Source organism: Elephantulus edwardii, unplaced genomic scaffold (assembly GCF_000299155.1).
Source record: "Elephantulus edwardii isolate Elephantulus edwardi_28Jun2011 unplaced genomic scaffold, EleEdw1.0 scaffold00084, whole genome shotgun sequence".
Taxonomy (NCBI): domain Eukaryota; kingdom Metazoa; phylum Chordata; class Mammalia; order Macroscelidea; family Macroscelididae; genus Elephantulus; species Elephantulus edwardii.
This window is the reverse complement of record NW_006399834.1, coordinates 3,307,641-3,333,255: the sequence shown is the minus strand read 5'-3', so window position 1 is coordinate 3,333,255 and position 25,615 is coordinate 3,307,641. Positions and strand designations below refer to the sequence as shown.

Sequence of the window (25,615 nt, the reverse complement as noted above, 5' to 3'; positions counted from 1 at the left end):
TTTTTCTCCCACAAAGGGACTGACTGGTAGATTCAAACCTCTGAGGTTTTGTTTAGCAATCCAACATACAAGACCACCATTTCAGATGATTTTTGTAGGCAAGTATTATCCAAAACTCTTTCTGTGAAGCACTTATTAATACATTGGGGACATTAATCTTTGTCAGCAAGTAAAATAAAAAATGCTTTATCTTCAAGGATTAAGGTAGCTGTAATAATGATAATAAGTGATTGTAAAGGAAAGAGTGGTAGGGAAAGACATTGTAATAAAATGAGATGTAATGTATGTAAGTACATGTATGCCTCCAAACTCAAGCATACAAATAGAGCCGGAGAAAGAAAAACTGCCAGCTTATTCTGGGTTGGTTATTTTGGTAATTACGTTGCATATGTTATATTTTTTTCCTCCTAGGATGGTTTGAATTCTCTATTATACTTATGGAAGCTGATGCTTAGGCAATTTGAATAATTTGTCCAAGTTGATGCTACTGATAATTGATTTTAACACTAGATAGTCCTCTGAGTCTGACATATGCAGGTAACAAAAAGTTCAGTAAATATTTTTTCACCAAACTTTTAGAAAATTCAATGAATGAAGATGGATACCTTATTTAAATGTTTGATGTGAAGGTAAAATTTAAGAGACTAGGTAATTTTTTAAGAATAGGATAGCTCTTACCTTTTTGGTGCTTAAATTGAAATAGATGTGTGAATTAAAAGATACTTTAAATTAGTCTTTTGTATTTAAACTTGCTACATTTCTAAAATAAGTTAATAATTACTATGTGGTGGCCAAAAATTCAGCAGTTCAAATCCACCAAGCCACTGTAGGAGAGAGATGTGCAGTGTCTTCCTGTAAGTATTTACAGCTTAAGAAGCCCAATGGAAGGGCTGTTAAAGAGGCAGAATTCATTGAATGGCAAAGGGTGAACATCCAGTTTTGAAAGCTCTGGCGGTGGTGTGCCTAACATGTAGGTTTGCTCAGTAAAAGATTGGAATTTTGTATCTGCCTTGTGGGAGAAAAATAGATGATCTTTTACAAAAAATAGTTACAGCCTCAGAAACCTGATGTAGGGTCACCATGAGTCAAATTAGACTCTCCAACAGTGGATTTGGTTTTTATGGTTTTAAGCCAACAGGAATAGTAACACCTAACTAGTGAATTTTATTCACTCTTCAGGATAGATAGGTATTTTGTTACAGGCAAACTGAATACGTTTTAAGAAGGATTTATTCCCTTGCGGGGGGGGACAAACCCATAAGTTAGAAAATACATAGATTCTAACATAAGTTAAAATCTAACACTCAGAATGAAGATTCTTGATATAGATGATAATATTGTATGTCTTCCTGGTTGTAGGGAAAAGAAAAGAAAAAATGAGATAGAAAAACCATTTAAAGAAACAATAAGTCACACTATAGATAGTATATGTACACATAGCATCTGGAGTCTTTCTTCAGGGTCCAAATCCAGGCTTAATTCACTAGCAAGTTATTTTGAAGTTCTTTTACGTGTGTGTTCTTAAAGCATGAGATAATAATCCATTTCGTAGACTTACTATGAATGTTGAGTAGAACTCTCCCTACTACATATTAAGTGTTCTTTAGCAATCATTGTTGTATACTCTATAAAAAAATAAGAGGAAAGAGTAAAAAATATTCTGTAATCTTCTAAGTGTTATAGCACTGGTCTGTATATTTGCTGTACATTTGCTGTAACCAGTGGTTACTGTGATGCTAAACACTGTGACACTGTTGTGTCAAATACAATAATGGTTACCAATGGTGGACAGTGTTTGGTGGAGCTCCCTGATTAAAACAAGCTTGGAAGCAGGAGTGGCATCCATTTCTGAAATAGTTTGTCCCCAGAAACTCTATAAACTTGGAAAAATGATGAAAGTTTTACAAGTGTTCAGGTCTTTCGTTCATAGGGTTGTTATGAGTCGTCTACGACTCAACAGTACTAAACAACAACAATATTCTATACAAAGGGGGGGAAATGCTAGAGATAAAAAAAGAGAATAAACAGTTTTTAATAAAAAGAATTGGAAATCATTGAGGCTTTTTGTTAGATTTTATTAAATTGTGCAAGAAATTTCTCTTTCTTAATAGTAAAGAGACTAGTTGTGAGGGTAGTAACATGTGACCTTTGTTTGAAATTATATAAGGAAGAAAAAATATGCATGTTAACTAAGACAGACTCAACTAACCCCTGCAAGCCAAGATGTTACGGTTTATGATAAAGAATGTGTTATTGTGTGTCATTGAGTCAGAACTGCTTACTAGTGGACCCTCTAGTAGATTTTCAGGGACAGTAAATTGCATGGGAAGATATTGTCCTCTTTGTTCATCTTTTTCTGATGGAACAATTGGTGAATTTGAACCGTGTGCCTTTGGGTTGCCAGTGCAGCTCCTTACTAGACTACCAGAACTCCCTTTGCTAAAGAACCAGAACCAAACTCAAAGCCACAGAACCAGAACAAACCATAGCTGGCCATGCAGTGGATTTTTTGAGGCTGTAAATCACTTGATTGTGCTTATGCAAAACCTATACTTGGACCAGGAGGCAGTCATCAGAACTAAGTAAAGGAAACACTACATGATTCAAAATTAGGATGGGGTTATGCCAGGGATGTATCCTCTCTCCATCCCTTTTCAGTCTGTATGCAGAACAGATCATCTGGGAGGCAGGGCTCTATGAGGAAAAATGTCGCATCAGGATTGGAGGAAGACTTATCAACAATCTGTATTATGCAGATGACACAACCCTGCTTGGTGAAACTGAAGAGGACCTGAAGTGCTTGCTGCAGAAGATCAAAGACTGTAGCCTTCAGTATGGATTGAAGAAAACAGAGTCTCACCACTGGGATGATTGGCAGCATCATGGTACACGGTGAAGATATTGAGATTGTTAACAGCTTTAATTTGTTTGGCTCCTCAATCAACACTCTTGGTATCAGCAGCCAGAAAATGAAAAAACAACTTGCATTGGGAAAATCTGCTGTCAGAGACCTCTCCAGAGGACTGAGGAGCAATGATGTCAGTCTGGAGACGAAGGTGCACCTGATCCAGGCCATTGTTTTTGCAGTTACTTGCTATGCATCAGAAAACTGTATAATGACTAGAAATGGTAAAGGACAATTGATGTCTTTGAGCTGTGGTGATTATGAAGAGTATTGAATATGCCATATACTGCTAAGGGAACAGATTCGTCCTAGAGAGGGTGAGACCATGGCTGCTCCTAGGAGACAAGGATTCTGACTCTTCATCTGACATACTTTGGACATGTTGCAAGGAGGGACCAGTTCTTGGGTGGAGGGACAGCACAGGAGAGGAAAACCTTCAATGAGACGAAATGATTCAATGACTAGGATAATGGAGGTAGGTGTGTCAGAGACAATTAAATTGACACAGGATAGTGACGGGTGTAGGACTATTGTACAAAGGGTCGTTGTGAGTCGCAAGCGACTTGCCAGCACATAACAATAACAACAAATCACACAGAAGGAGATTTCTCACTTTTCTCTAGCAAAGCCACTGGTAGATCCAAACCATCAGAAAGGTACTACATTTGGATTTGTTGCACAACTCACTATTGATTGCACCACGAGAGCTCCCTAAGGTATAAGAAAGAGTTTGAAGGGCAGAGAAATTGCAAATGATAACTATAAATAATGATACTAAGATAAGAAGATTATATAGGAATAGTGGAAAGATAAAATTTTGAGTATTGAGAGATCCTAACCTATGGAGAATTTAGGCTTTGAATTATTTTTGTTTCTTGTCTACCATCGAGTTAAAATCAAACCATAGCTAACCCTCCAGTGGATTTTTTAAAGGCAGTAAATTACATGAGAGGAGATAACCCATCTTTCTCTCGCAAAGGGGCTGGTGGATTCAAACCACATAGCTTCTGAGTTGGCATTGCAGTTCCTTGCCACAGAGCCACAAGACTGAATTGGAGGTTGCAGTTTTTTCTAGTGAAAGACTGAGAATTAGAAAGGATGAAAGTGACTTAGGAAACTGAAGATTGTAGGATGAAGTGAATTAGATATGAAAACTCATTTTGGAAATACAGGTTTTATTGATGTAATAAAGAAATATCAGTTTAAAGAAAGGTGAAACTTGAGATTGAATGGTTACAATTATAAACTATAGACTAAGAAGGATCTGTTGAAATTGGACAACATGAATTATACTGGGACCAAGTCATGTACATAGCTTAGATACTGAAATAAGAGGAGGTACCTAACCTCCTAACTAATGGAAAACTAGATGTGTTACATATAAACTGTGATTTATTTTTCTGTGCTCTTTCCACTGTACATATAAATTTATGACAGGTCCTTGATAGTCTCTTTAGAACTACATACAAGCAAGATGTATTCATTATGAAGTTTATTTATAGTAAGAATTCCCCTCTGGTCCACTGAGATTGTTATTAACAAAAATTCATATTATAATTTGTAATCATTTTATAGTTATTGCCAGAAGTCTAGTTCTATAATATAAATATCAAAATAAATTTTTCTAATTTTTAAATTTTTTTATATTCCAAAGTATCTCCTGTATTAAAATTCTTAAGTTATTCAGTGTTTTCATTCACATTAGAAATTTTGATGCTTTTTCATTATTATTTTAAAACTGTAAGGAAATCATTTTAGGAGCATGTGCTTTCTATAAGATCTTCTAGTAAATATATTAATATACTCATATTCTACAAATATACAATTAGTTACAACTTTATGATATACATCAGAAATATCACATAAAAAATGAACTTGAGACCACTTAACTGCTCTTGGCTATAAACTATTTGTATTATACATTGAAACTTCTGTTCATTTTTCTATACTAGGTAATCTGTGTAGTTGAGGACAGTTACTATGGCTCTTCCTTTTTTCCCATGGATTTTTTCCTCCAATGGCTTTTTTCCCCATGAATCCAATTAATTGAATCTTTCAAATTGAATTCATTGGTTTAATATACTTGTATATTACTGAAAGTAATTTTGCTTACAGCATTTTCAGAAAACAACTGAAATGAAGACTTTTTGAAATCCCTTGATTGTTTTAAATTTGCAAAAAGAAGAGAGATTGTATGTTTAAAGTTTTTAAAAAGATAAGGGGTAGAAACATTGTCCAAGTTTTCTTTTACTACATTTATTTTAAGAATTTAAACAATAAAAATATGAAGTCAATTTAATGTGATCTTTTGATATTATTATTATTCCCCTATAGCCAAAACTTAATATTCACCTTTTTTATGAAAATGTTAAAATGATTTATGATGCTTAATAACAAAATATTTAATTAACAGATTATGATACCTAAAAAATAAATATTTAACTCTTTTTAAATTTATTATGTTGCCTCAGAATTTTAAAATTACAGGGTTTTTTTTAGTTTGAACATCAGAATTGGTAAGGACAATATTGATAAATATGAGTAATACCTATTATTAATACAATTTTTAGTATTTAATAGAAATACAAGCAGAAAGTCAGTAAATAAATCCACAGAAAATATCATTAATCTAATTTCTTACTCATTAACGTTGAGAATTGTTACTACACTCACAGCATGATGACTAGATACTAGAAAACAATTTGTTTTGCCTTTGGTTAGATCACCTACGTTAAAACATTTTGTTACCGTATTGATAATAAATTAATCAGCACTTTCAAAGATCTGCCATGGCTTCTGTCAACCTAAATAAAAGATTATTTTAACTTTATAATAAACATGTAATAAAGATGAAGCTTCCTATAGCTTCATACTAATAAGTCTTAATTATACTACTTTCCCCACATGATTCTTTGCAGCATTTAAAGATTTGTTAAGAATTTTATCCAGGGTAAGTGGCTACTGTACTGAATCTGTAATTCTTCAGGTAAACTTTACCATGATGTAATAAGTAAATGTAGTGATTTAAATAATAAACTTGGATTTTAGTATATATTTAAAGAAATAGTCCTAGATTAATTTTATGTCATGTTTATTTAGTCAGCATCAAACAGTTTTATTTAGTCAGTAGCCTTGTTTTTAAGGTGAGATTAGTACTGAATAGATTTAAAAATACATTTTAACCACTCCCAGGAATACTGTGCAATACCATTTAACAAGAACTAGAAAAATTAAATCATCACTATTTAATTAATAAGACATATGTCATATGAAGTCATTAGTATATATTCCACAAAATATTTTCATGGAAAAGAAAATATTAGGAGCAATTTTAATGTCTAGAATGAATTTCTTTCTGGCAAAATGACCTTGGCATTTTATAAAAGAAAAAATAAAACTTCTTAGCTAGTTTATTTGTCTTCTACGAAATAGTATTTGACTATAATCTTTCTCTTTCCCCATTTTCTTTTATTTAGTACAGTTTAATCATAGTGCTACTCACATTAACTATAGTAGTTTACCACAAAGTACTTTAGGCAGTAAATTAAGAATCAACAATCATTTTAGATGTAAACTACTTAAAACATGACTGAAGTTAGAGCCAAGCTTATCTTGTTTCTGGAGAGCTGTGACTTTCTTATTCTTTTCTAAATAAATGTTTTATTCTGTTGATAATTGAGGAATTTTGAAATACAAAATTTAAATATATGACTGGTAAATAATTCCAACTACTTGATACAACTGCTCAGCCTTTAAAGTTATGCTTTTGCTCATATCTGAGTAATTATTATTGTGATTTAAACATGTTTATAGAAAACACAATGTCAATATTAATTGTATTACTCTATACACTTGCCCATTTCATCTATTAAGACAAACTTTCTTGAGGATATGACTTAAACAAAACTGTTCTCCTAAGTGAAAATTATTTTATCTTTATTTATATAGAAAAAAATCTCAACACTTTAAAGAAATGAGGTTTTAAAATAAATCTAGATATTTTTAACAGATATATCATGGTCTCATAAAACATACTTTATATCATGTTGTATATGTGCTTAAAAATGAAGTAAAGCATAAATCTTAATATTTTTGTGCTTATTTTCAACACAGGCTGATCATGCTACACCCCTCATCAGCATAAAAATTTTAGGGTTTAGAAAAAATGGTACAAATGTTATGGTTATTTTAGGATGCTATTAGTTATATGTTTATTAATATGAAGTTAATGTTTACATTTTCAGACGGGCTTTTAATTTATTAAAAATTAATATTTTAGAAGATTATATGATATTAAGAACTCAGAACTGCAAATTTAATTGCATTTAAGTATGGATCCCTAAATTCATGTGGAATCAACTTGTTGGTGATACTCAACATATTAAGTAGGTGGATACTTTTATGCCAAAGTAAACTTCATTTCACCACTTCTTCAAATCCCAGACTGTATTCATTGATAGAAAATGGCTCTTTCCATATTATTCATTGATTTTCTTAATTTTTTTGTTTTGACATTTCTTTCCCAAAGGAAAACAAGAGGGAAAAGACAAGAGGCCACTATTCATGAATATGGTCAGGATACCTTTAATACTCATGTAAATTTATCAGTCACCATCATGATTTCAAGTCATGAATTTATTTTTACATGCTTATGCATGCGTATTTACATGCATTAGTTACTTAGTTGATCTTAAATTCCATTAAATTTTAATGAATAGGAGAAAATTTGTTCATAGGATTTTGTTCTCGTTATATTACTTTTATTTTATTTTGTTTTATTTAAATAATCAGTTTAAGGCTTATAAAGGTTGATTTGCTCCTGAACTGCTTTGTTCCCAGACATTGCCATCTTCCCCAACTACCACCAAGTCCTCTCCATCTGATCCCATGACCACCTCCAGAGCTAATCAGGTACAGTATCATCCTATCATCTACACCATACTTTTCACGGTGATTGCCTGCACTGGACAAAAAGATAATGGTGGGTTAAGGATTTATTCGTTCATTCACATATATGCACCATGATCAGATTCCATATAACTTAAGGAGGAAATATAAAGTATCCCTAAGTATTTATTTGTATTTTTAACTTGGAGAACAAAAGTATATGTAGATGCTAGATTAATAGTACTTTGACTTTTATCTTAGCAATATAATGACATTGTGAGTTGATGTTTTTAACTCCCATGTATCGTCCTAGTATTCTTGGCATATACATTAAGGCTATCATATAAGTGAAAAAATGAATGCATAATTATGAGTAATTGAGCAAAGGTGTATCTTTAAAAGTGAATGCCATTTTGTTATTAGATTGAGACTTGCCTTACTGTGTGACCTTTTTTAAATCATTGATGAAAAATATTTCTGTCATTCTAAAAGTAATTGAGAATTGGTATTTGTAAAAATTTTTACCAGTAGATGATATTTTTGTAAACTTAAATATACCTGTTTTGGGGAGCTTTGAGTTGTGTTTTTCTTTTGTGTTTGATATTAGGGGTTTTTTTTCCAGAGTAGGATATTTTACAATTAAAATTCTGTTTTATTAGTTTTGTGATGATTGTTTGGAACTGAATATCTGTAGGTCATTCTTCAGAAATGTAGTCACATTTTGACACATTCAAAGACGTTATCTAAAATATTTTATGTAATTCAGAGACACATTGTATGTTTAACAAATGTTAACTAATACATTTATTAAACTGATTAAATATTTTCATTTTGTCTGAGTTGAACTTCATTTAGTTGAAAGGTTTTTTTAGTTTTAGTATTGATACTTTTTTTTGCCAATACAAACCTTATGAATTATTTAATATTAAGCAGAAGCTTATCTCTTACTACATTTTTCCCTTATAGCTGACAAATAAGTTATTAACACTGAACAATATATCCGTAAATATATTACTTGTAATTTTATATGATTCATTATTAGGTTATCAGAATTATTTTGCCTACTTCTAATATTTTTTTGCAACTTCAGAGAATTTTAATAGAGTAAGTAGAAGCAAAATTGACCCTTTGGATATTTTCTTACATTAGGAGTTGATTTTCACTTTCTGTTGTGGTGTTTTCTTGAAACAAAAGTACCTTATAATGTTCATATGTTTGCACTAAAAAGTCTTTCGTTAAGTGCAGATATTTAGAAATAAATCCAGCACTTCTTTTTTAAGGAACTGATAGTACATTAACTGAGAATCAAGCTTTTGTTGCATATTCATGAAGTTAAAAAGTTTATAGATGTTAACACTCTACATATGAGTCTTATTTGAAATTTATTTATATACTTGGGAAAACAACTGATGGTCCTTTTTTATTTTTCTCTTATACTTCTTCACCATTTTCTTTACAAACAAAACAAAGAACAACAGCAGTAACAAAAAAGAAAAAATTCTCTTTCTCAAAGAAAAAGCCCAATTTTGCAAAAAGGAAAACTTCTGAATCATTTTATTTTGAAATTAGACTTATATTTCCTTTGACTTATTTCATATGAACACATGAATTTTATAAATTTTTTTAGAAAGGCTAATCATACATTTACTAAACCGTCTCTTTTTATCCTCAAGATATGCCACTGCAAATTTTTCTGCCAGATCTAATATTTTGCTAACATGAAATAAGAAATCTTTAATGATTGTATATTTTGCCCACTGTACTAAATCCTTATTTATATTTATTAAATGTATTTCATTTATAAGCTTATTTTTTAAATTATTTTACAAGCAAGTATAGTAAGTATCTCTTGGATAAAATTAATTATTATAAAATTGAAGAACAAGATCAAAACCTTTAATTTATTAAAAAAAATTATAATTATCATCAGTATTACCTTGATGTTCTCAGTAATTTGTTATTGTTTTGTTCCCTGTAGTATTTCTAAATATATTTTATTCGTGCCATATGGCAGAAGGTAATTTTGTCTTTGTTTATTTGAACTTTAAATTACACAGCTCAAGATTATTTCTGTAGGTCATCCTAATTAATTCATTTGCACTGATAGAATAAGATAGGAAAATAGGTCCTATTTTACCTATTTTATGAATGTCAAGTACTATTTCTGAAATATCTTCCAAGTGATGATGAAAGAGAAAAAGTATTCTGTAAGATGAATAATATAGGAAACAACTTATTAAAATTGTTCACATTTTATCTTTAAATAAATGTTCTGGTATTAGTTTTCTTTTTCAATTTGACATATTTACTTTCATGAAAGTCTCTGCTTTTCAAATTGCTACAACGACTTTTTAGGATTTTTGGGTTATTTTCCCTCTTCTTTCTCTCACGGGAGTACTAAATTTCTTATCTAGTTAAAAGTGAAATTGTTTTATTTGCATTTTATTGTGACTTGTATGAAGGTTTTACAGAGCATACCCGCTTTTCATTCAACAGTACATGCACATTTTGGGGGAATATTTACAATGAAAATTAATTTTTCCATTCAAAAATTCAAACATACTTGTTTTGTGACATTGATTGCAAGTCCCGTGTTGTCATTTTCATTCTTCTTCCCTTCCTAACCATTCCTGCCTTCTGAATTTTGTTTCCTTTGGGCAAATGCTACCATTTTGTCCTAAAATCATTGATTATTTCAGAGTGTATACCACCACCCTAGCAGTGTGTTCACCTGTCTGTTGTTTGATTGAAAATTGAGCCAAGAGAATGAGTTCAGTTCCAAGCCTGAAGGTTGACAAAGGATCATAACCTTGAGGGTTCCACTAGTCCCTGTCCAAAAAGTAAATCTGGCCTTTTTTTATCATTTTGAGGTTTGTTCCACATTGTATTTCTGCCCTATACATAACATTCTTATGTAGTTTCTTTTAGAGTAGTCAGTAATAGTAACTGAGCACCATTTAGTTCTTCTGATCTTGAGGTTATAGAGGGTAAGATTTATTTGGTCCATCAGCCAATGGAGCAGTTGTTCCATGCATATGTGATTTTCTTTACTGTCACTTGTTCTTGATACACTTGATAGCTATGATTTCCCTAATTAGAAAATTTAGAAGACTTCTTGGTTTGAGATGTGTTAATATGGTTTTTTGTGTTGTTTCATTTTGTTTCTTAATATGTTACATGTTTTCTTTTAATGTGTAAGGTTTGGGAGGTTTTATGTACAGAATTTAAATATGCAGACAATATATAGTTGGACAGAAATCGTTTCTTTGAAGCACCATGTTTGTACTTTCAAAAGTACTAGTAACAGAATTGGTTATGTTTAGTCAGTTCAAAATTCTCATAGTAAACTATTTAGCTACTTCTACAAAACAGTCATTCACTAGGGCAAAACATAAACTTGCTACTTGTCAGGCCTTCTCAGGATTCTTCTCAAATTACATGGAAGTGATTTCAGAATTTATGTCTGTTATGGAAATAATTTTATTTAATAAGAAATCTGGAAGCAGGAGTGGCATCCACGTTCCAAATAACATGCATGCAGAAACTCTATGAACTTTGATAAATGTCAATATTTGTAGAGGGGCTTCAGGCCTTTTGTTCATAGGGTCACTGTGAGTCGTGCTCAATCCAAAGGCAATCAACAACAACAACAAGAAGAAATCTGAAATTATGTTATATACAATGTTTTCCCAAATGTCTAAAACCAATGAAAGGTACTCTGATGACCTACTGATGAGGAATTTCACTGCCACCCCAAAGGCATGTGGTTCAAATCCACTAGCTGCCCCTCAAGAAGAAGATGGACAATAACCTCCCATGTGATTTACTACCTCTGAAAACCTGCTGGCAGGTCAGCTGTGAGTCAGTTCTAACTCAATGGGGCATAATTATATCTAACAAAACAAATGAAATTTGATAACTCATACATCACCACATGGTACTGTCACAGTGAAACCCAACTAAAACTGATTGGTTCTCAAATAAACCCTTGATTTTGTCATTTAATAATACTCTCAGTTTGTTACTCTATAGATGATTCTTTCTCTACTTTCAACCTCCATCTTATCTTTCTTTTGTATAATGAATTACAACAAACTTAGTAGCATCTACAGTGCACATTTACATGGGTAGTGATTGTATAACAATGAAAGAATTTTTTTGTTTCCTTTTCAAAGCGAAAAGCGAACTGGGGGGGAGAAGTGGGCAGGGAGAAGATGTGCAACAATGAATGAATGGAAATCCAAAGTCTCTGTAAACTTTCATTAAAATCTCAATTAGAAAAAAGAATAGGTTGAATGGGCCTCTGCATATGGTCTTAGAAGGCAGTTAGTTGTTGACATGGCTGTGTTCTCATCTTGAAGGTTTTACTAGGGGGAAAATACAAGGTCATTCAGGTGATTCACCTTATTTAGATTCTTGCAGTTCTATATACATCTCAAGTACTAACTTCTTACTGGCTATAAATTAGAGACCATTCTCATGTTTATAGACCACCCCCTGTTCCCTACCAGGTAGCCCTCCCTTTGGGTTATTCACATCCTGGTTATTTGCTTCTTTAAGGCCAGCAGGAAAATCCTTATCCTGTGTGTGATAGCAAGATGGAATCTTACATACTCACTTTTAACAAAAAGAGTGATAACACATCCTCTTTTCCATATAACATTATTGAATAATTGGTGTGATTTCCCGTATCTTTTCCAGATTCTGTTGGTTAGAAGTAGGTCACTGATCTTGCTCAAAAGGAACATTACCATGAATAGAGATCATGGTGGCCATCTTAGAATTTCCCATCTCATAGTATCTGTTATTCCCTCCTTACTCTTTCTTAGTAAGGGTAAGTGATAGTTTTCCTTCCTACTTCATTGAGAACATTGAGGCAATCTACAAGCAACTTCCAGTAAACTCACACCAAACATGTACACACTGACCAACATTTGCACCCACATATTATCTTTTTCATCCGTCTCCATAGGTAAACTTGTCATCTCCAATGTAAAATTAATATTTTCAGTGGAAGAATAAGCCTTATTCTTTTTCCTTCAAAAGTTCTATCTTCTCCCTGTTTTGTAAAGTTTTGTTCTTTGTCATACCATTCCCATCAGCATACAAATACATACAGTTTTTAACATGTAATAATTATCTCCCTTCCCTCACCAGCTAATCCTTGATTTATTCTCATTCTTAATAAAATGTAAAAGTATAATTTCTATTTTCTACTTTCTGTCTTCCCCCTCTTTCTTAAATTCTTGCTGCAAATCAGATAATTTTCATTTGCTTATTTGATGACTGTGGCAACACCCTTAAATTCAGTGTTCTTGGAGGTGGTGGTTTTTTTTTTAATTGTAAAATGAATTAAATAGTATCTACCTCAAAGAATGTTATACTTGTTGTTAAATGAATTTGTAAATATATCAGAACAATTTAAAATACTACTTTATCCACAGTAATATTTAAGTACTATTACTCATTTTTAAAAAGGTGTTTTAGTTAATGAATAGGATTTGCAAAAGGAGCAGATACAACATGGAGATGGCTCATTCTGACCTCTACCTGCTTAATATATTAATACTGTCCCCATCAATAATATCCATAGTAGCAAAGAGATAGCTGCTAACTCAGGCACACCACCCTTCATGCCCTGCACATTTTCTGCCAATCACTGGGTTCAGTATTTATTGTTGACTCACAGACTTTACTCACAATTGTGATACCAAGAGTGGAGTTTATTAAAGAAAAGGTTGGAGAGTGAGAGAGGGAAAGAATATCTCACAGTAGAAGTCTAGGTTGAATCCAGCAATCGCAATCTGAAACCACATTAACAGCAAAACCACAATTCCTTAATTATTAAAAGTCTTGGTTTCAGTTCAGCAACATAAAGTCAAGAAGCCCCTGGTTTCTTCAGTCATTCAGTAAGGTTTGCCTCAGACCAGTTATAAGTCAACTTCTCCTTCAAGCATCCAGCGAGAACAGCAAAAGCTTTCATTGTGGCCAGGACAAATGCAAGAAGCCTGAGGTCACACCTTGCCATAGTTCCTTCACAGCACTACCACAGTCTCTCCACCACTATCACCAAAGTCTCACTCTGGTCTGGCTTTTACCCCAATCTTGTTCCACTCTTCTTCATTTCTTGCTGCTTTGTTTGGGAAGCTCTAGCTCTCTTATCCCCATCCCACAGCTGTTGACAATTTGAAAGACAGTGTGTCTGCAGTTAAGGTAGCTGGAGACCAGAGGAGGCTAACACAATGGCAAAAAAAGCCAGCTTTTAAACTAATACTGCAGTGTTGGTATACTTCACTACCCATATTAAAGAAATAAATTTAGACTTTTCTTTCATATACAGAAAATAAAGAACAAATTCAAGATAAAGATCTGAAGACTGTTTGATAAAATCATATGGGAATTTTTTTGTACTATCCAATTGAGGATGACATAAAGAATAGCTTGCTAGATCTGAATATGTAATACTTAGTATTAATAAACAAAGTAAAAATAACATAAAAGATATGCTAAACATGTATGATAGATAATTAGTTAGATCTCTACTATTCTAAGAACTCCCAGATTGATAACATTTATAAAATTAGTAAAGATTTTGAAAAGACAGAGAAGGGAAGGGTAATGTTTAATAAAAATAAAAGTATATGCTAAGCTTTCCTACTATCAGGGAAACATGAGTCATTAATGTAAAACTGTCTTTTTCATTTTCTATGTATACATTTGAAGCTTGGTGGCAGGTGTGTCAGAGACAGTGATAGTAGCTCAGAATAGGGCAGGGTTTGGAGCTATTTTGAATAGGGTCTATGAGTCTCAGTCCAGGTGACTCAATTGAACGTAGCAGCATTTGAGACATTATTGAAACACTATATTAAGCATATTTAGTTAAGAATTAATGTGTGTATATCCATGTTTGTAGGTGGAGAGTGTGTGTAAATATACTTATAAATCAAAAGTGCTGACATAGGAATAGGCAAGAAATGTCATAAATTTTTTATAAAAGATATGCTATAGTGTTAGAACTTTTAAAAATCTGTCTTGTAGAATAGAATGTGTCGATTCATAGAAATATAGATAATAGGATATATATTTTAACATTATTAACAGTAAAAATGAGGAAACAACTTAATCTTTAAAAGTATAATGTTTGAATAAACTCAACAAAATAATGAATTAGATGTAGAATAATTGGATTGATATGTGCTGTTGATATGTAGTTGATTTTGATTCGTAATAATCTTATAAAACAGAAAAGAACCATAAGAGTTTCCAAGACTCAATTGCCAGGTTTTTTCTCCTGGAGACTTCACTGGGTGGATTGAACTTCTGACCTTTTGGTTAACAACCAGTCACTTTACCATTATGCCACTGTTGACTTTGATTTATGCATAGTGACCATACAGCAGATCAGAAACTTATTCAGTGCTTTACCATCCTCTTATTTGCCATTATGTAGGAATCCTTTTAAATTGACTGGCTTGAGTATGGCAGAGATTGTGAAGATGGCACAGGTTTGGAAATGGTTTAACTATGTTGTTTATCGATTGCTATGAGTCTTATTCAATAGCAACTCATAACAACAACATCATAATCTGCTGGAGAGCCAGCAAAGACCTTACCATTTCCAAACCTGTGCCATCTTCACAATCTCTGCCATACTCAAGCCAATTGCTGTAGTCACTTTGTCAATCCATCAAGTTGAGGGTCTTCCTTTCTTTGACCAGCCCTCCATTTTTCTAAGCATGATGTCTTTTTCCAAAGAAGAGCCTCTCCCAGCAGTATACTCAAAGGATGTGAGATGAAACTTTTATCACCTTTGCCTCCAGTGAGCACTCTGGCTGCACCTTCTCCAAGGCTGTTTATTCTTTTGGCAGCTCATGGTATCATCAGCACACTTCTCTAATATCACAGTTTAAAGGCATCAGTCTTTATTCTGTCATCCTTATTCATTCTCCAGCTCTCCTTAGTCCTCAAACTCACATCAGTGTCCCTCAATAATTTGGAGAGGTCCCTGACAGCCAACTTACCCAGTGATTATAAGAGGCTCTAAATCACACAGGAGGGGATTACCCATCTTTTTCAGCTGTATAGCTGATAGATCCAAATCACATGCTTTGGGGTTGGCAGTGCAACCCCTTACCCAGTGGGTCACCAGAGCTCCCTTAAGTAATGACTTCAAAGATTAAACAAAATATACAGTCTGTTTTCTGTCAAAATGTCAAAAGGCTTCTTGTGTTCATGTGTCATCAGAGTGATGACAGGAAATAGAAAACCAAAGCACTTTTCTTTTTTGTCTTCAAAATTGATTTTTAAGTTAATTTTTAAAATGTACAGTATGGAAAGTGCAAATTTCCCCAGGGGAACATTTAATCAGTAACTGATGTGTGTGTGTGTGTGTGTGTGTGTGTGTGTGTGTGTGTGTGTGTGTTAGAGCTACCTTATTATGATTTCTGGTTGTGGGATGCTTTAACTGGGTTCCTTTAAGAAAGGCTACCAGAGAGGCACTTCAGAACTGAAAAAAGAAATAGTAAGCAATAGGAAACATGCAGAAAGAGTATTTACTATTTTAACTTAATACCAATGTAATTGGAAATATCTTTCTTTGGTTTTGTTTGTTTTAAATAAATAGTAAACTGTGTCAGTTCTACCAACTCAAATTTCACATCAAAATCTACCGTTCAGATTCTTACTTAAAAGATCTAAGAGATGATTAGCGCTCTGGTGGCCTAGTGGTAAGAAGGTATGCTACAGTTCCAAAGACCTGTTGTTTGAATCCTGCAGCTGCTTCATGAGAAAATGGATGATAATCTCCTCCCATGTGATTTACGGCCTCTGAAAGCCACTGGAGGTTCAGCAGTGGGTCTGTTCTGACTTGACAGCAAACAAGAAGAAGAGATGATTAGGCATCTACATGAGAGTTAAGAGAAATCTTTCCTTTTCTAGAGAAATATTTCTTGGTTGGGAAGCTCTTTTGCTAATACTCTCCTCTTTTAAAGATTTAACATGAACTGGTTTATTAAATCCTTTGTTAACTGCATTCTCAAACTTTAGTTTCATCAGGACTTTTCTAAACAAAAATCACAGATAATACAACTTAAAGCACATTAGATCAGTTCAACAAAACCAAAAAATTTTAAATGTTTTGTTTGTACAAGATTTTAAAAGTTGAAATAGTTTAAGCATTGGACATACTAAGGATGTATTAATTAATAAAATTTAATATTTATGAAACATTATTACCCAAAATAAGAATATATTTTAGATAGCAGCAATAGACTTGTATAACTATTAACAAAGTTAAACGTTCTCTTAAGCAAGAGATCTTTATAACTAAATTACGTTTAGATTTTAATTGCTTACTAATATTCTTGTACAAAATATGGAATACTTTATTGATGTTTGACTCACCTCTTTTTCCCTTTAATTAAATGATATTTTCTTTTTGTGTAAGATGATTTATTTGTCAAAAGGAAATATTCATTTCATTAGCTAACTTCAGAATTACTTTTGGGCAAATAATAGAAGTTTAAAAATTATATGGTTCTATAATTAATTTTGTCTTAGTCAGGAATTCCTCAAGTCATATATATGAAAATAGTCTGTTACCCATTATACAGCTTCTCACACTACCACCACCCTCCTGAAACATTGTACGTCTTTCAGTTAATTCTTATTTAATATTATTGTTGTGGTGGTGTACTGTTGAGTCGGAACCGACCCATAGATGACACTCCAGCAGCTTTTCAGAGGCAGTTAAACACAAGGGAGGAGATTGTCCATCCTTCTCCCACGGATCAGCTGGTGGATTCAAAACACATGGGTTCAGGATTGCAGTGCAACTTGTTGTCACTAGGCCACCAGTACTCCCTATTCCAGGTATTAATGGAAAAATAATAATATGTGATTTTATCTTAATTATAAGCATCTCTGATAATAAATCCTTGACCTTTGCACCTTGTATTTTTTAATATGCATTACATTTAGAAACACTGTTGGTAAATGAAAATATAGGGAATGTTAACATATTCAGTGAATTTAAAGTGCACTTGATTCATTCTTTGGTCTTCTCAATCACCTGCTATGCATCAGAAAGCTAGACAGTGGATAAGGGTGACAGAAAAATAATTGATGCCTTTGAATTGTGGTGTTGGAAAAGAATTCTGAATAGCCAGCAGACTGCCAAAAGAACAAACAGCTATGTCTTGGAGAAAGTGCAGCCAAAGCGCTCCTTGGAAAGCAAAGATGGCAAAGCTTCATCTTTCATACTTTCGATATGTAACTAGGTGAGAGAATTACTTGGAGAGGGACGCTGTGCTTGGAAAAATGGAGGATCAGCAAAGGAGAAGACCCCAATGCGATGAACTAACACAGTGACTTCAGCAGTGGTCTCTAGTGCGTCAGAGATGATGAAAATGCCACAGGATAGGGTAGGGTTCAGATTGGCTGTTCATGGAGTCACTATGAGTCTTACTCAACTTTACAGCATGTAACAACAAGGGGAAATAAAGGAATTCTAGTGGCTTAGTAGTTAAGGAGTTGTGCTGTCAACTCAAAGGCAGGCAATTTGAATGTACTAGCTGCACTTTGGGACTTACTCTATGCCTCTGAAAACAGTTTACTCTTCCAATGCAGTTCCCTGCCACTAAAAACTGGTTAGAGAATCATACATGAATTGGTTTTAACTTGATGGTATATAACAGCAATAATAGGAAAAAATTAAAATGTTCCATACTACTTTAGGGCATGGGTTAGAGCTGTTGTTCAAAGAATTGCTGTGAGTCATAGAGAGCTCTGTTGGCCTATTGATAGAAAGTCAATGCTACCAGGCCAAAGTTAGGTGATTTTTATTAATGGCCCTCAGGCCTAGTTTTGATTGTTTTGGGTCAAACATTCTTCTAAGTGGTATAGCACTGGTCTGTCCATTTGCTGTACAGAGGTAACTCATGGTTGCTGTGATGCTAAACACTGTGACACTGGTGTGTCAAATGCAATAATGGTTACTCATGGCGGACAGTATTTGGTGGAGCTCCCCAATTAAAGCAAGCTTGGACACGATTGGCATCCACTTCCAAAATAACTTACTTTCAGAAACTATGAACTTAGAGAAACAATGAAAGTTACTAAAGTATTCAGGTCTTTTGTTCAGAGGGTCACTATGAGTCATCTAAAATGCAATAGCACTTGACGATGAAGATGACCTTAAATCATGTAAAAATTCTTATGTAAGTATTTTAGCTAATTAAAAATATATTCAGTGTTAAGAATTTATGTATCAGAATTGTATTTTAAAAAGTAAAAGCTCTAACTTCAGAAAATGTTCTTCTTAACTCATTACTTTTTTAACCGTTGGAACATAGTGATTTTGGCTCATGATGAACCTGTGTGTGTCAAGAGAACTACATAGAAATTTCAGCATTTAATATTTTAGATATAGAGTGCTAAGCCTTTTTTTCTGAGTTACCTCTGTCAGATGTAAATCACCACCTTTTCTATTAGCATCCCAACTCCAGATGCAAATACTTAACTGTTTATACTATTGAGTTACTGATATATTAGTACAGATATATTTTGCAAGCACAGACGAGATATATAACTTCTATTAATATCTTAAATAAGATAATTTGATTAGAACATAGAATACTAAATCAGTTTATGAACAATTTCAAATTCTTAAAAAGCTTTGTATCTTAATAAATATGCATTCTACACCTTTAAAACAAATCTGACTGCATGCATTGTGTGGCTAAAAAAGCCTACCTAAAACTAATAAACCGCAAAATATAATAGGAAAATTAAATGCATTTTGTATATCAGATGAAAATTCAGTGAGAACTCAGTGCATGACAAAATCTAGATTATTGATTTCAATAAAGATTGGAATGTTTACATTATTTTTCTATTTCCTTAATTTGCAATACTTTCAATTTCTGATTTTATAGATAAGAAAATTAAGATTATTCTTATTTTAAGCATCCAAGTAAATATTTATAAAAATATTTGTGTGCACACACACACATATACCCCTGTGTAACCAAGAAGAAGAAAGTTTTCAAGTAGTTTGTCATTACCTTCCTATTGGTATTGTTTGTTGTTATGTCTGTCAGGTCACTTGGAACTTACAGTGACCCTATGTACAACAGCCATGAACCCTGCTCTATTTTGAGCCAGAGTTATTATCTCTGACACAGCTACCTCCCAAGAATGATGTCCCTCTCCAAGGACTTATTTCTCCTTGCAACAAGTCCAAAGTATGGCAGATGAAGCTTCAGAATCTTTGCCTTCAGGGAGCAGCCTGGTTTCAACTTCTCTAGGATGAACTTGTTTGTTCTCCTAGTGGTCCGTGGTATATTCAGTACTCTTCTCCAACAACACAGCTCAAAGGCATCAGTTCTGTCATCTCTAGTCGTTGTCCAGCTTTCTGATGCATAGTCAGTAATTGCAAAGAACATGGCCTGGATCAGGTGCACCTAGGTCTCCAGACTGACATTGTTGCTCTTCAGTATTCTGACGAGGTCTCCGGCAGCAGACTTTACCAATGCAATTTGTCTTTTCATTTCCTGGCTTCTCGTACCAAGAATGTTGATTGTGGAGCCACGCAAACTAGAGCTGTTAACAGTGTCAATCTCTTCACCATCTATTATGATGCTGCTCATTGACCCAGTAGTGAAAATCTTTGTTTCTTGATGTTAAGCTTCAATCCCTATTTAAGGCTGCAGATCTTGACCTTCTGCAGCAAGCACTTCAAGTCCTCAGTTTCAGCAAGGAAGGCTGTATTCATAATATGGGGTGTTGATGATTCTTCCTCCAATCCTCATACTGTATTTCTCCTCACAGAGCCCAGATTCCCAGATGATCTGATCTGCATATAGATGGAAAACATATGGAAATAGAATGCATCTTTGATGTACATCCTTCCTGCTTTTGACATATGCAGTGTTTCCTTGCTCTGTTCGGACACCCGCCTCATGGTCCAAGTATAGGTTTCACAAAAGCATCATCAAGTGTTCTGAGATTCCCATTGTCCTCAAAGTTGGCCTCAGTTAGTTGTGATTCACACAATCAAATGCCTTTACATAGTCAATGACACACAGATAGACATTCCTCTGGTACTCTCTGTATTAAGCCAAGATCCATCATTAGCTATAATATTCCAAGTACGATATCCTCTTCTAACCTTAGCCTGCACATCTGGAAGTTCTTTGTTGATGTTCAGTTCCAGTCATTTTTGGATCCTTTTCAGCAGAATCTTGCTTTCATGTTACAGTAATGATATTGTTCAATAATTTCCTCATTCTGTCATGTCACCTTTTTTTGGAATGGAAAAAAATATGAATCTCTTCCAGTCTGTTGGCCCGGTGGTTGTCCTCCAGATTTCGTGGCACAACTTAATAAGGTTGTCCAGGGCTGCCTTTGTTTGCTGAAATATGTCATTTGGTATGCCAACAGTTGCTGGGGCCTTGGTTTTTTGCCAATTCCTTCAGAGCACCTTGAACTTCTTTATCACCACAGGCTCTTATTCATAAATTATTTCATGAAATTCTATTGTATCAGCCAATTGTTTTTAGAGAGTGGTTGTACACTCTTTCCATCTTCTTTTAATGCTTGCTGGGATATTTAATATTCTGCCCATAGCATCCATAAGTATTGCAACTCGAGGCTTAAATTTGTTCTTCAGTTCCTTCATCTTAAGAATTGCCAAGCAAGTTCAGCCCTTTTGACTTTCTGGCTCTAGCTCTTTGCACATTTTATTGCAATACTTTATCTTCCCATGCTGCCCTTTGATATCTTATGTTCACCTCCCTACCTCTATACCAAAACATTTTATTTCCTTCCTGGAATTTATTACTATGTATTTCAACTAAAAGATGCTGCCCTAGATGAGCTCACCAAGTTGTCTCAAGAAATCTGGAGGACAACCACCTGACCAACAGACTGGAAGAGATCCATATTTGTTTCCATTCCAAAGAAAGGCGACATCACAACAAAATGTGGCTGACTCTGAGAAGAATGGGAATCCCAGAACACATGATTATGCGAATGTGAAACCTATATTTGGACCAGGAGGCAGTCATCAGAACAGAGCAAGGAAACACTGCATGGTTCAAAATTGGGAAGGGAGTACACCAGGGATGTTTCCTATCTCCATACCTTTTCCAATCTATATGCAAAATAGATCATCTAGGAGGCTGGGCTGTATGAAGAGAAGTGTGACATCAGGATTGGAGGAAGACTCATTAACAATCTGTGTTATGCAGATGACACAACCCTGCTTGTATAAACTGAGGCGGACCTGAAGTACTTGCTGCAGAAAGTCAAGGACTGCTGCCTTAAATATGGATTGAGGCTCAATATCAAGAATACAAACATTGTTACCACTTGGCCAGTTAGCAGCATCAAGATGGATGGGGAAGAGATTGAGATTGTTAACAGCTTTACTTTGCTTGGCTCCCCAGTCAACACACTTGGCACCAGCAGCCAGGAAATTTAAAGACATACTGCAGTGGGAAAGTCGGCTATTAGGAACCTCTCCAAAGTACTAAAGAGCAATGGTGTCACTCTGGAGACTAAGGTCCGCTTGATACAGGCCATGGTCTTCATAATCACAAGCAGTGTGTCAGAGAGCTGGACGATGACTAGGGAGAACAGAAGTATTGATGCCTTTGAGCTGTGGTGTTGGAGAAGAGTATTGAATATACTATGGACTCCTAAGAAAATGAACAGGTTCATCCTAGAGAGGGTTAAACCAGGCTGCTCCTTGGAGACAAAAATTCTGAAGCTTCATCTGACATACTTTGTACATGTTGCAAGGAGGGACCAGTCCTTGAAGAGGGATGTCATGTTTGGGAGGGTGGCGAGACAACGCAGGAGAGAAAGACCTTCTTTGAGGTGGATTGATTCAGTGACTGGGGAAATGGGAGTAAGTGTGTTGGAGACAATGAGATTGACACCGAATAGAGCAGGGTTTAGGGCTGTTGTACATAGGGTCACTATGAGTTGCAGGGGACTCTATGGCACATAGCAGCAACATCAATTACCTAATTAATTTTTACAAGATAATCAGCTTGTTCAATTAGGAAACAGATAATTAAATGTCAAGATACAGCCTTTAAAACCGAAGAAAAAAGCAAAGTAAAAACTCGTTGCCACTGATTCTGACTCATAATAACCCTGTTGGACAGGTTAAAGCTGCCCCAAATGGTTTCTAGGACTCTTTACAAAGATAGACTGTCACATCTTTTTCCCCTGAAACAGCTGGTAAGTTTCAGCTGTCAGTCTTTTGGTTAATATCTAAATACCTTAATTACAGTGCCACCAGAGCTCAATATACTGATGAAGTCACCTATACTTTGTGGTCTTGTGTTCATGTTACATAATTCACTGTGCCACCATCATTACTCTCTATACCCATACTGTTCATCAATATTGACTTGGTCTCCCTGCCCCTTAAATTTCTCAGCTCAGAAAAATATAGACAAATATGTATTTTGGGTGACATCTCACAAGCTTTTAAGACCACATAGGAATACTAACTGAACGAGGAAATAGTACAGAAAATCTAAAGACAATCAAAAATAGTATGAATTTGAGGGAAGAGGCAATGCAGGGGCAGGAGGAAACACAGATAAAATATTAGTCATTTGGAATAAACAAATACACATATTGAAGAGAAGAATTAATATAGAATACATTGAGCAATTAATAGGTAAATTTGGAGTTTTACTGGTCACCTTTGAGCCTATGTACCCAGCATCTTCTTTGGAGATTTGCCTGTCTTGGCATTAATCTTTCCCAAATGTGGAAGAGTCTTAGCATAAGCTAAGTTGGCATAAACTAAAGTTACACTCCACTACAGGTTTTTATTATTGGTGCTAAGTTCATCTTCTGCTCTCTTTTCTCCCTTTTGATTTATTATAAGTTAAAAGATGCAGCCCACATCCAGGGAAACACTACTTAGATCAGAGCTATGACCTGTAAGTGTTACCGTATTCCCCTTACACCTGATTGATCACATCATGTTATTAATTCCATCAATGCATAATTTCCAAACCACTAAGAATCATGGCAGGAGCATTCTGGTGGCCTGGTAGCAAGAATCTGCACTGCAGTCCCAAAGGCATGCAGTTCAAGACCACTAGCTGTGTGAGACCAGGATGGGCAGTCTCATTACGCATAACTAGCTGCCTCTGAAAACCTGTCAAAGGGTCAACTGACTCAAGAGTACACAATGACAGCAAAACTTTTTTTTAAACAGAGGATGAAATAGCAGAACCCTGACTATCACCAAATCCATAACTTACATAGAGCACATAGGAAACCATATGCATACTCATAAGGCTTATCATGATGTAAAAAAGAAAAAAAACCACCCAGAACTTATACTTACTTCCTTAATCCCCTCATTCAGGACTCTCTAAACACCACGATTTGACACCACTGAGAGTTTCTTCAGTTACAAGCACTCTCATGTGTCTCCGAAGAACAAATCTGAACCCCGCGCTATTTTCACAGTTCCTGACATGCTAGAGCCCATTGTGGCAGTCACTGTGGCAGTCCACCTGGTTGAGGATTTTCCTCTCCTTTGCCAGCCCTCTACCTTGCTGCTGAGCATCATGTCCCTCTCCAAGGATTAGCCCTCCTAACAACATGTCTAAAGTATATGAGGTGAAACTTTATCATTTTTGTATCCAAGAGCACTCTGTCTACACTTTCTCCAAGACATATTGGTTCTGTAGGCTGTCCATGGAATGTTCAGTACTCTTAACACCACAGTTCAAAGGCATCAAATCTTCTGTCATACTTACTCATTGCCCAGCTCTCAGATGCATAGCAAGTGATCAGGACCATGACCTGAATCAGACACACCAAGTCCTCAAACTGATGTAATTACTCCTCAAAAATTTAGAGGTATTCATAACTGTAGAATTTCGTAGTGCAGTACATCTTCTGATTCCTGACTGCTGATACCAGCTGTGTTAATTGTGGATCCAAGTTAAATAAGTTGACTGTTTCAATCTTTCTCCATCTTGATGTTGCCTGCAGGTTTAATGTTAAGAGTTTTTGTTTTCTTGACATTGAGAGACAGTCCATATTGAAGGCTGTACTCTTTGATCTTCTGCATCAATCACTTCAAATTCTCCTCACTTTCAGCCAACAAAAAAAATAATGTCATCTGCATAACACAGGTTATCACTAAGTCATCCTGCAATTTTAATAGCACATTTTTTTGGATTAAGGATTTAATTTTTTAAATTATGTCATAATTTATGATAAAGTGCATTCATATAATGCACTTTATACAGTGTTTTAAAGATTAAATAGGCCAATTTCTATGGACTGGCTGAACAGGATGTAGCTTAAAAGTCTACCATTTCAATTAAAATAATGCAAGCTAGGTTACAAATAAAATACATTCATATTCACAAATAAAATAATCATTCTCATCAAATATATGAAACAACACACATGCATATGAACCATAAACATGTATATAACTGTATTAAAAGAGTCCTGAAGAATCTGATCATTCTAATTATTTCTAAGGAAATGTATATGATACAGTTATGTGTTTTCATTACATGCTCTCGCATTAACTATGACTCACAGATCTGTACCTGCCATACCCTGGTCCGACCTCAGTTCTCTGATATGCTCAAGCCCATTTTTATATCATTGTGTAAATCAGTATTTTTTTCAGGGTGGATTTATACTTTTTAAAAATTTTTTACAGCATATTCTTGTTGACCTGAATGTGCTCACCAAGTTGTGCCAAGAAATATGGAGAACAACCACTTGGCCAACTGACTGGAAGAGATCTATATTTGTTCCCAT

At 34.4% G+C, this 25,615-nt stretch overlaps 1 protein-coding gene across 3 annotated transcripts in view; it reads left to right on the top strand.

Moving 5' to 3' along the window:
- LOC102874200 (RNA-binding protein Nova-1-like) overlaps positions 1-25,615 on the top strand; it is a 150,672-nt gene that overhangs the window by 112,819 nt on the left and 12,238 nt on the right. For 2 of the 3 annotated variants that reach the window (XM_006889962.1, XM_006889964.1), the window contains one exon: positions 7,745-7,816. The exons of the other annotated variant lie outside the window; for it this stretch is intronic. In XM_006889962.1, the coding sequence (XP_006890024.1) occupies positions 7,745-7,816 (72 nt within the window). The remainder of the gene's footprint in view (positions 1-7,744; positions 7,817-25,615) is intronic. 3 annotated transcript variants of the gene reach the window in all.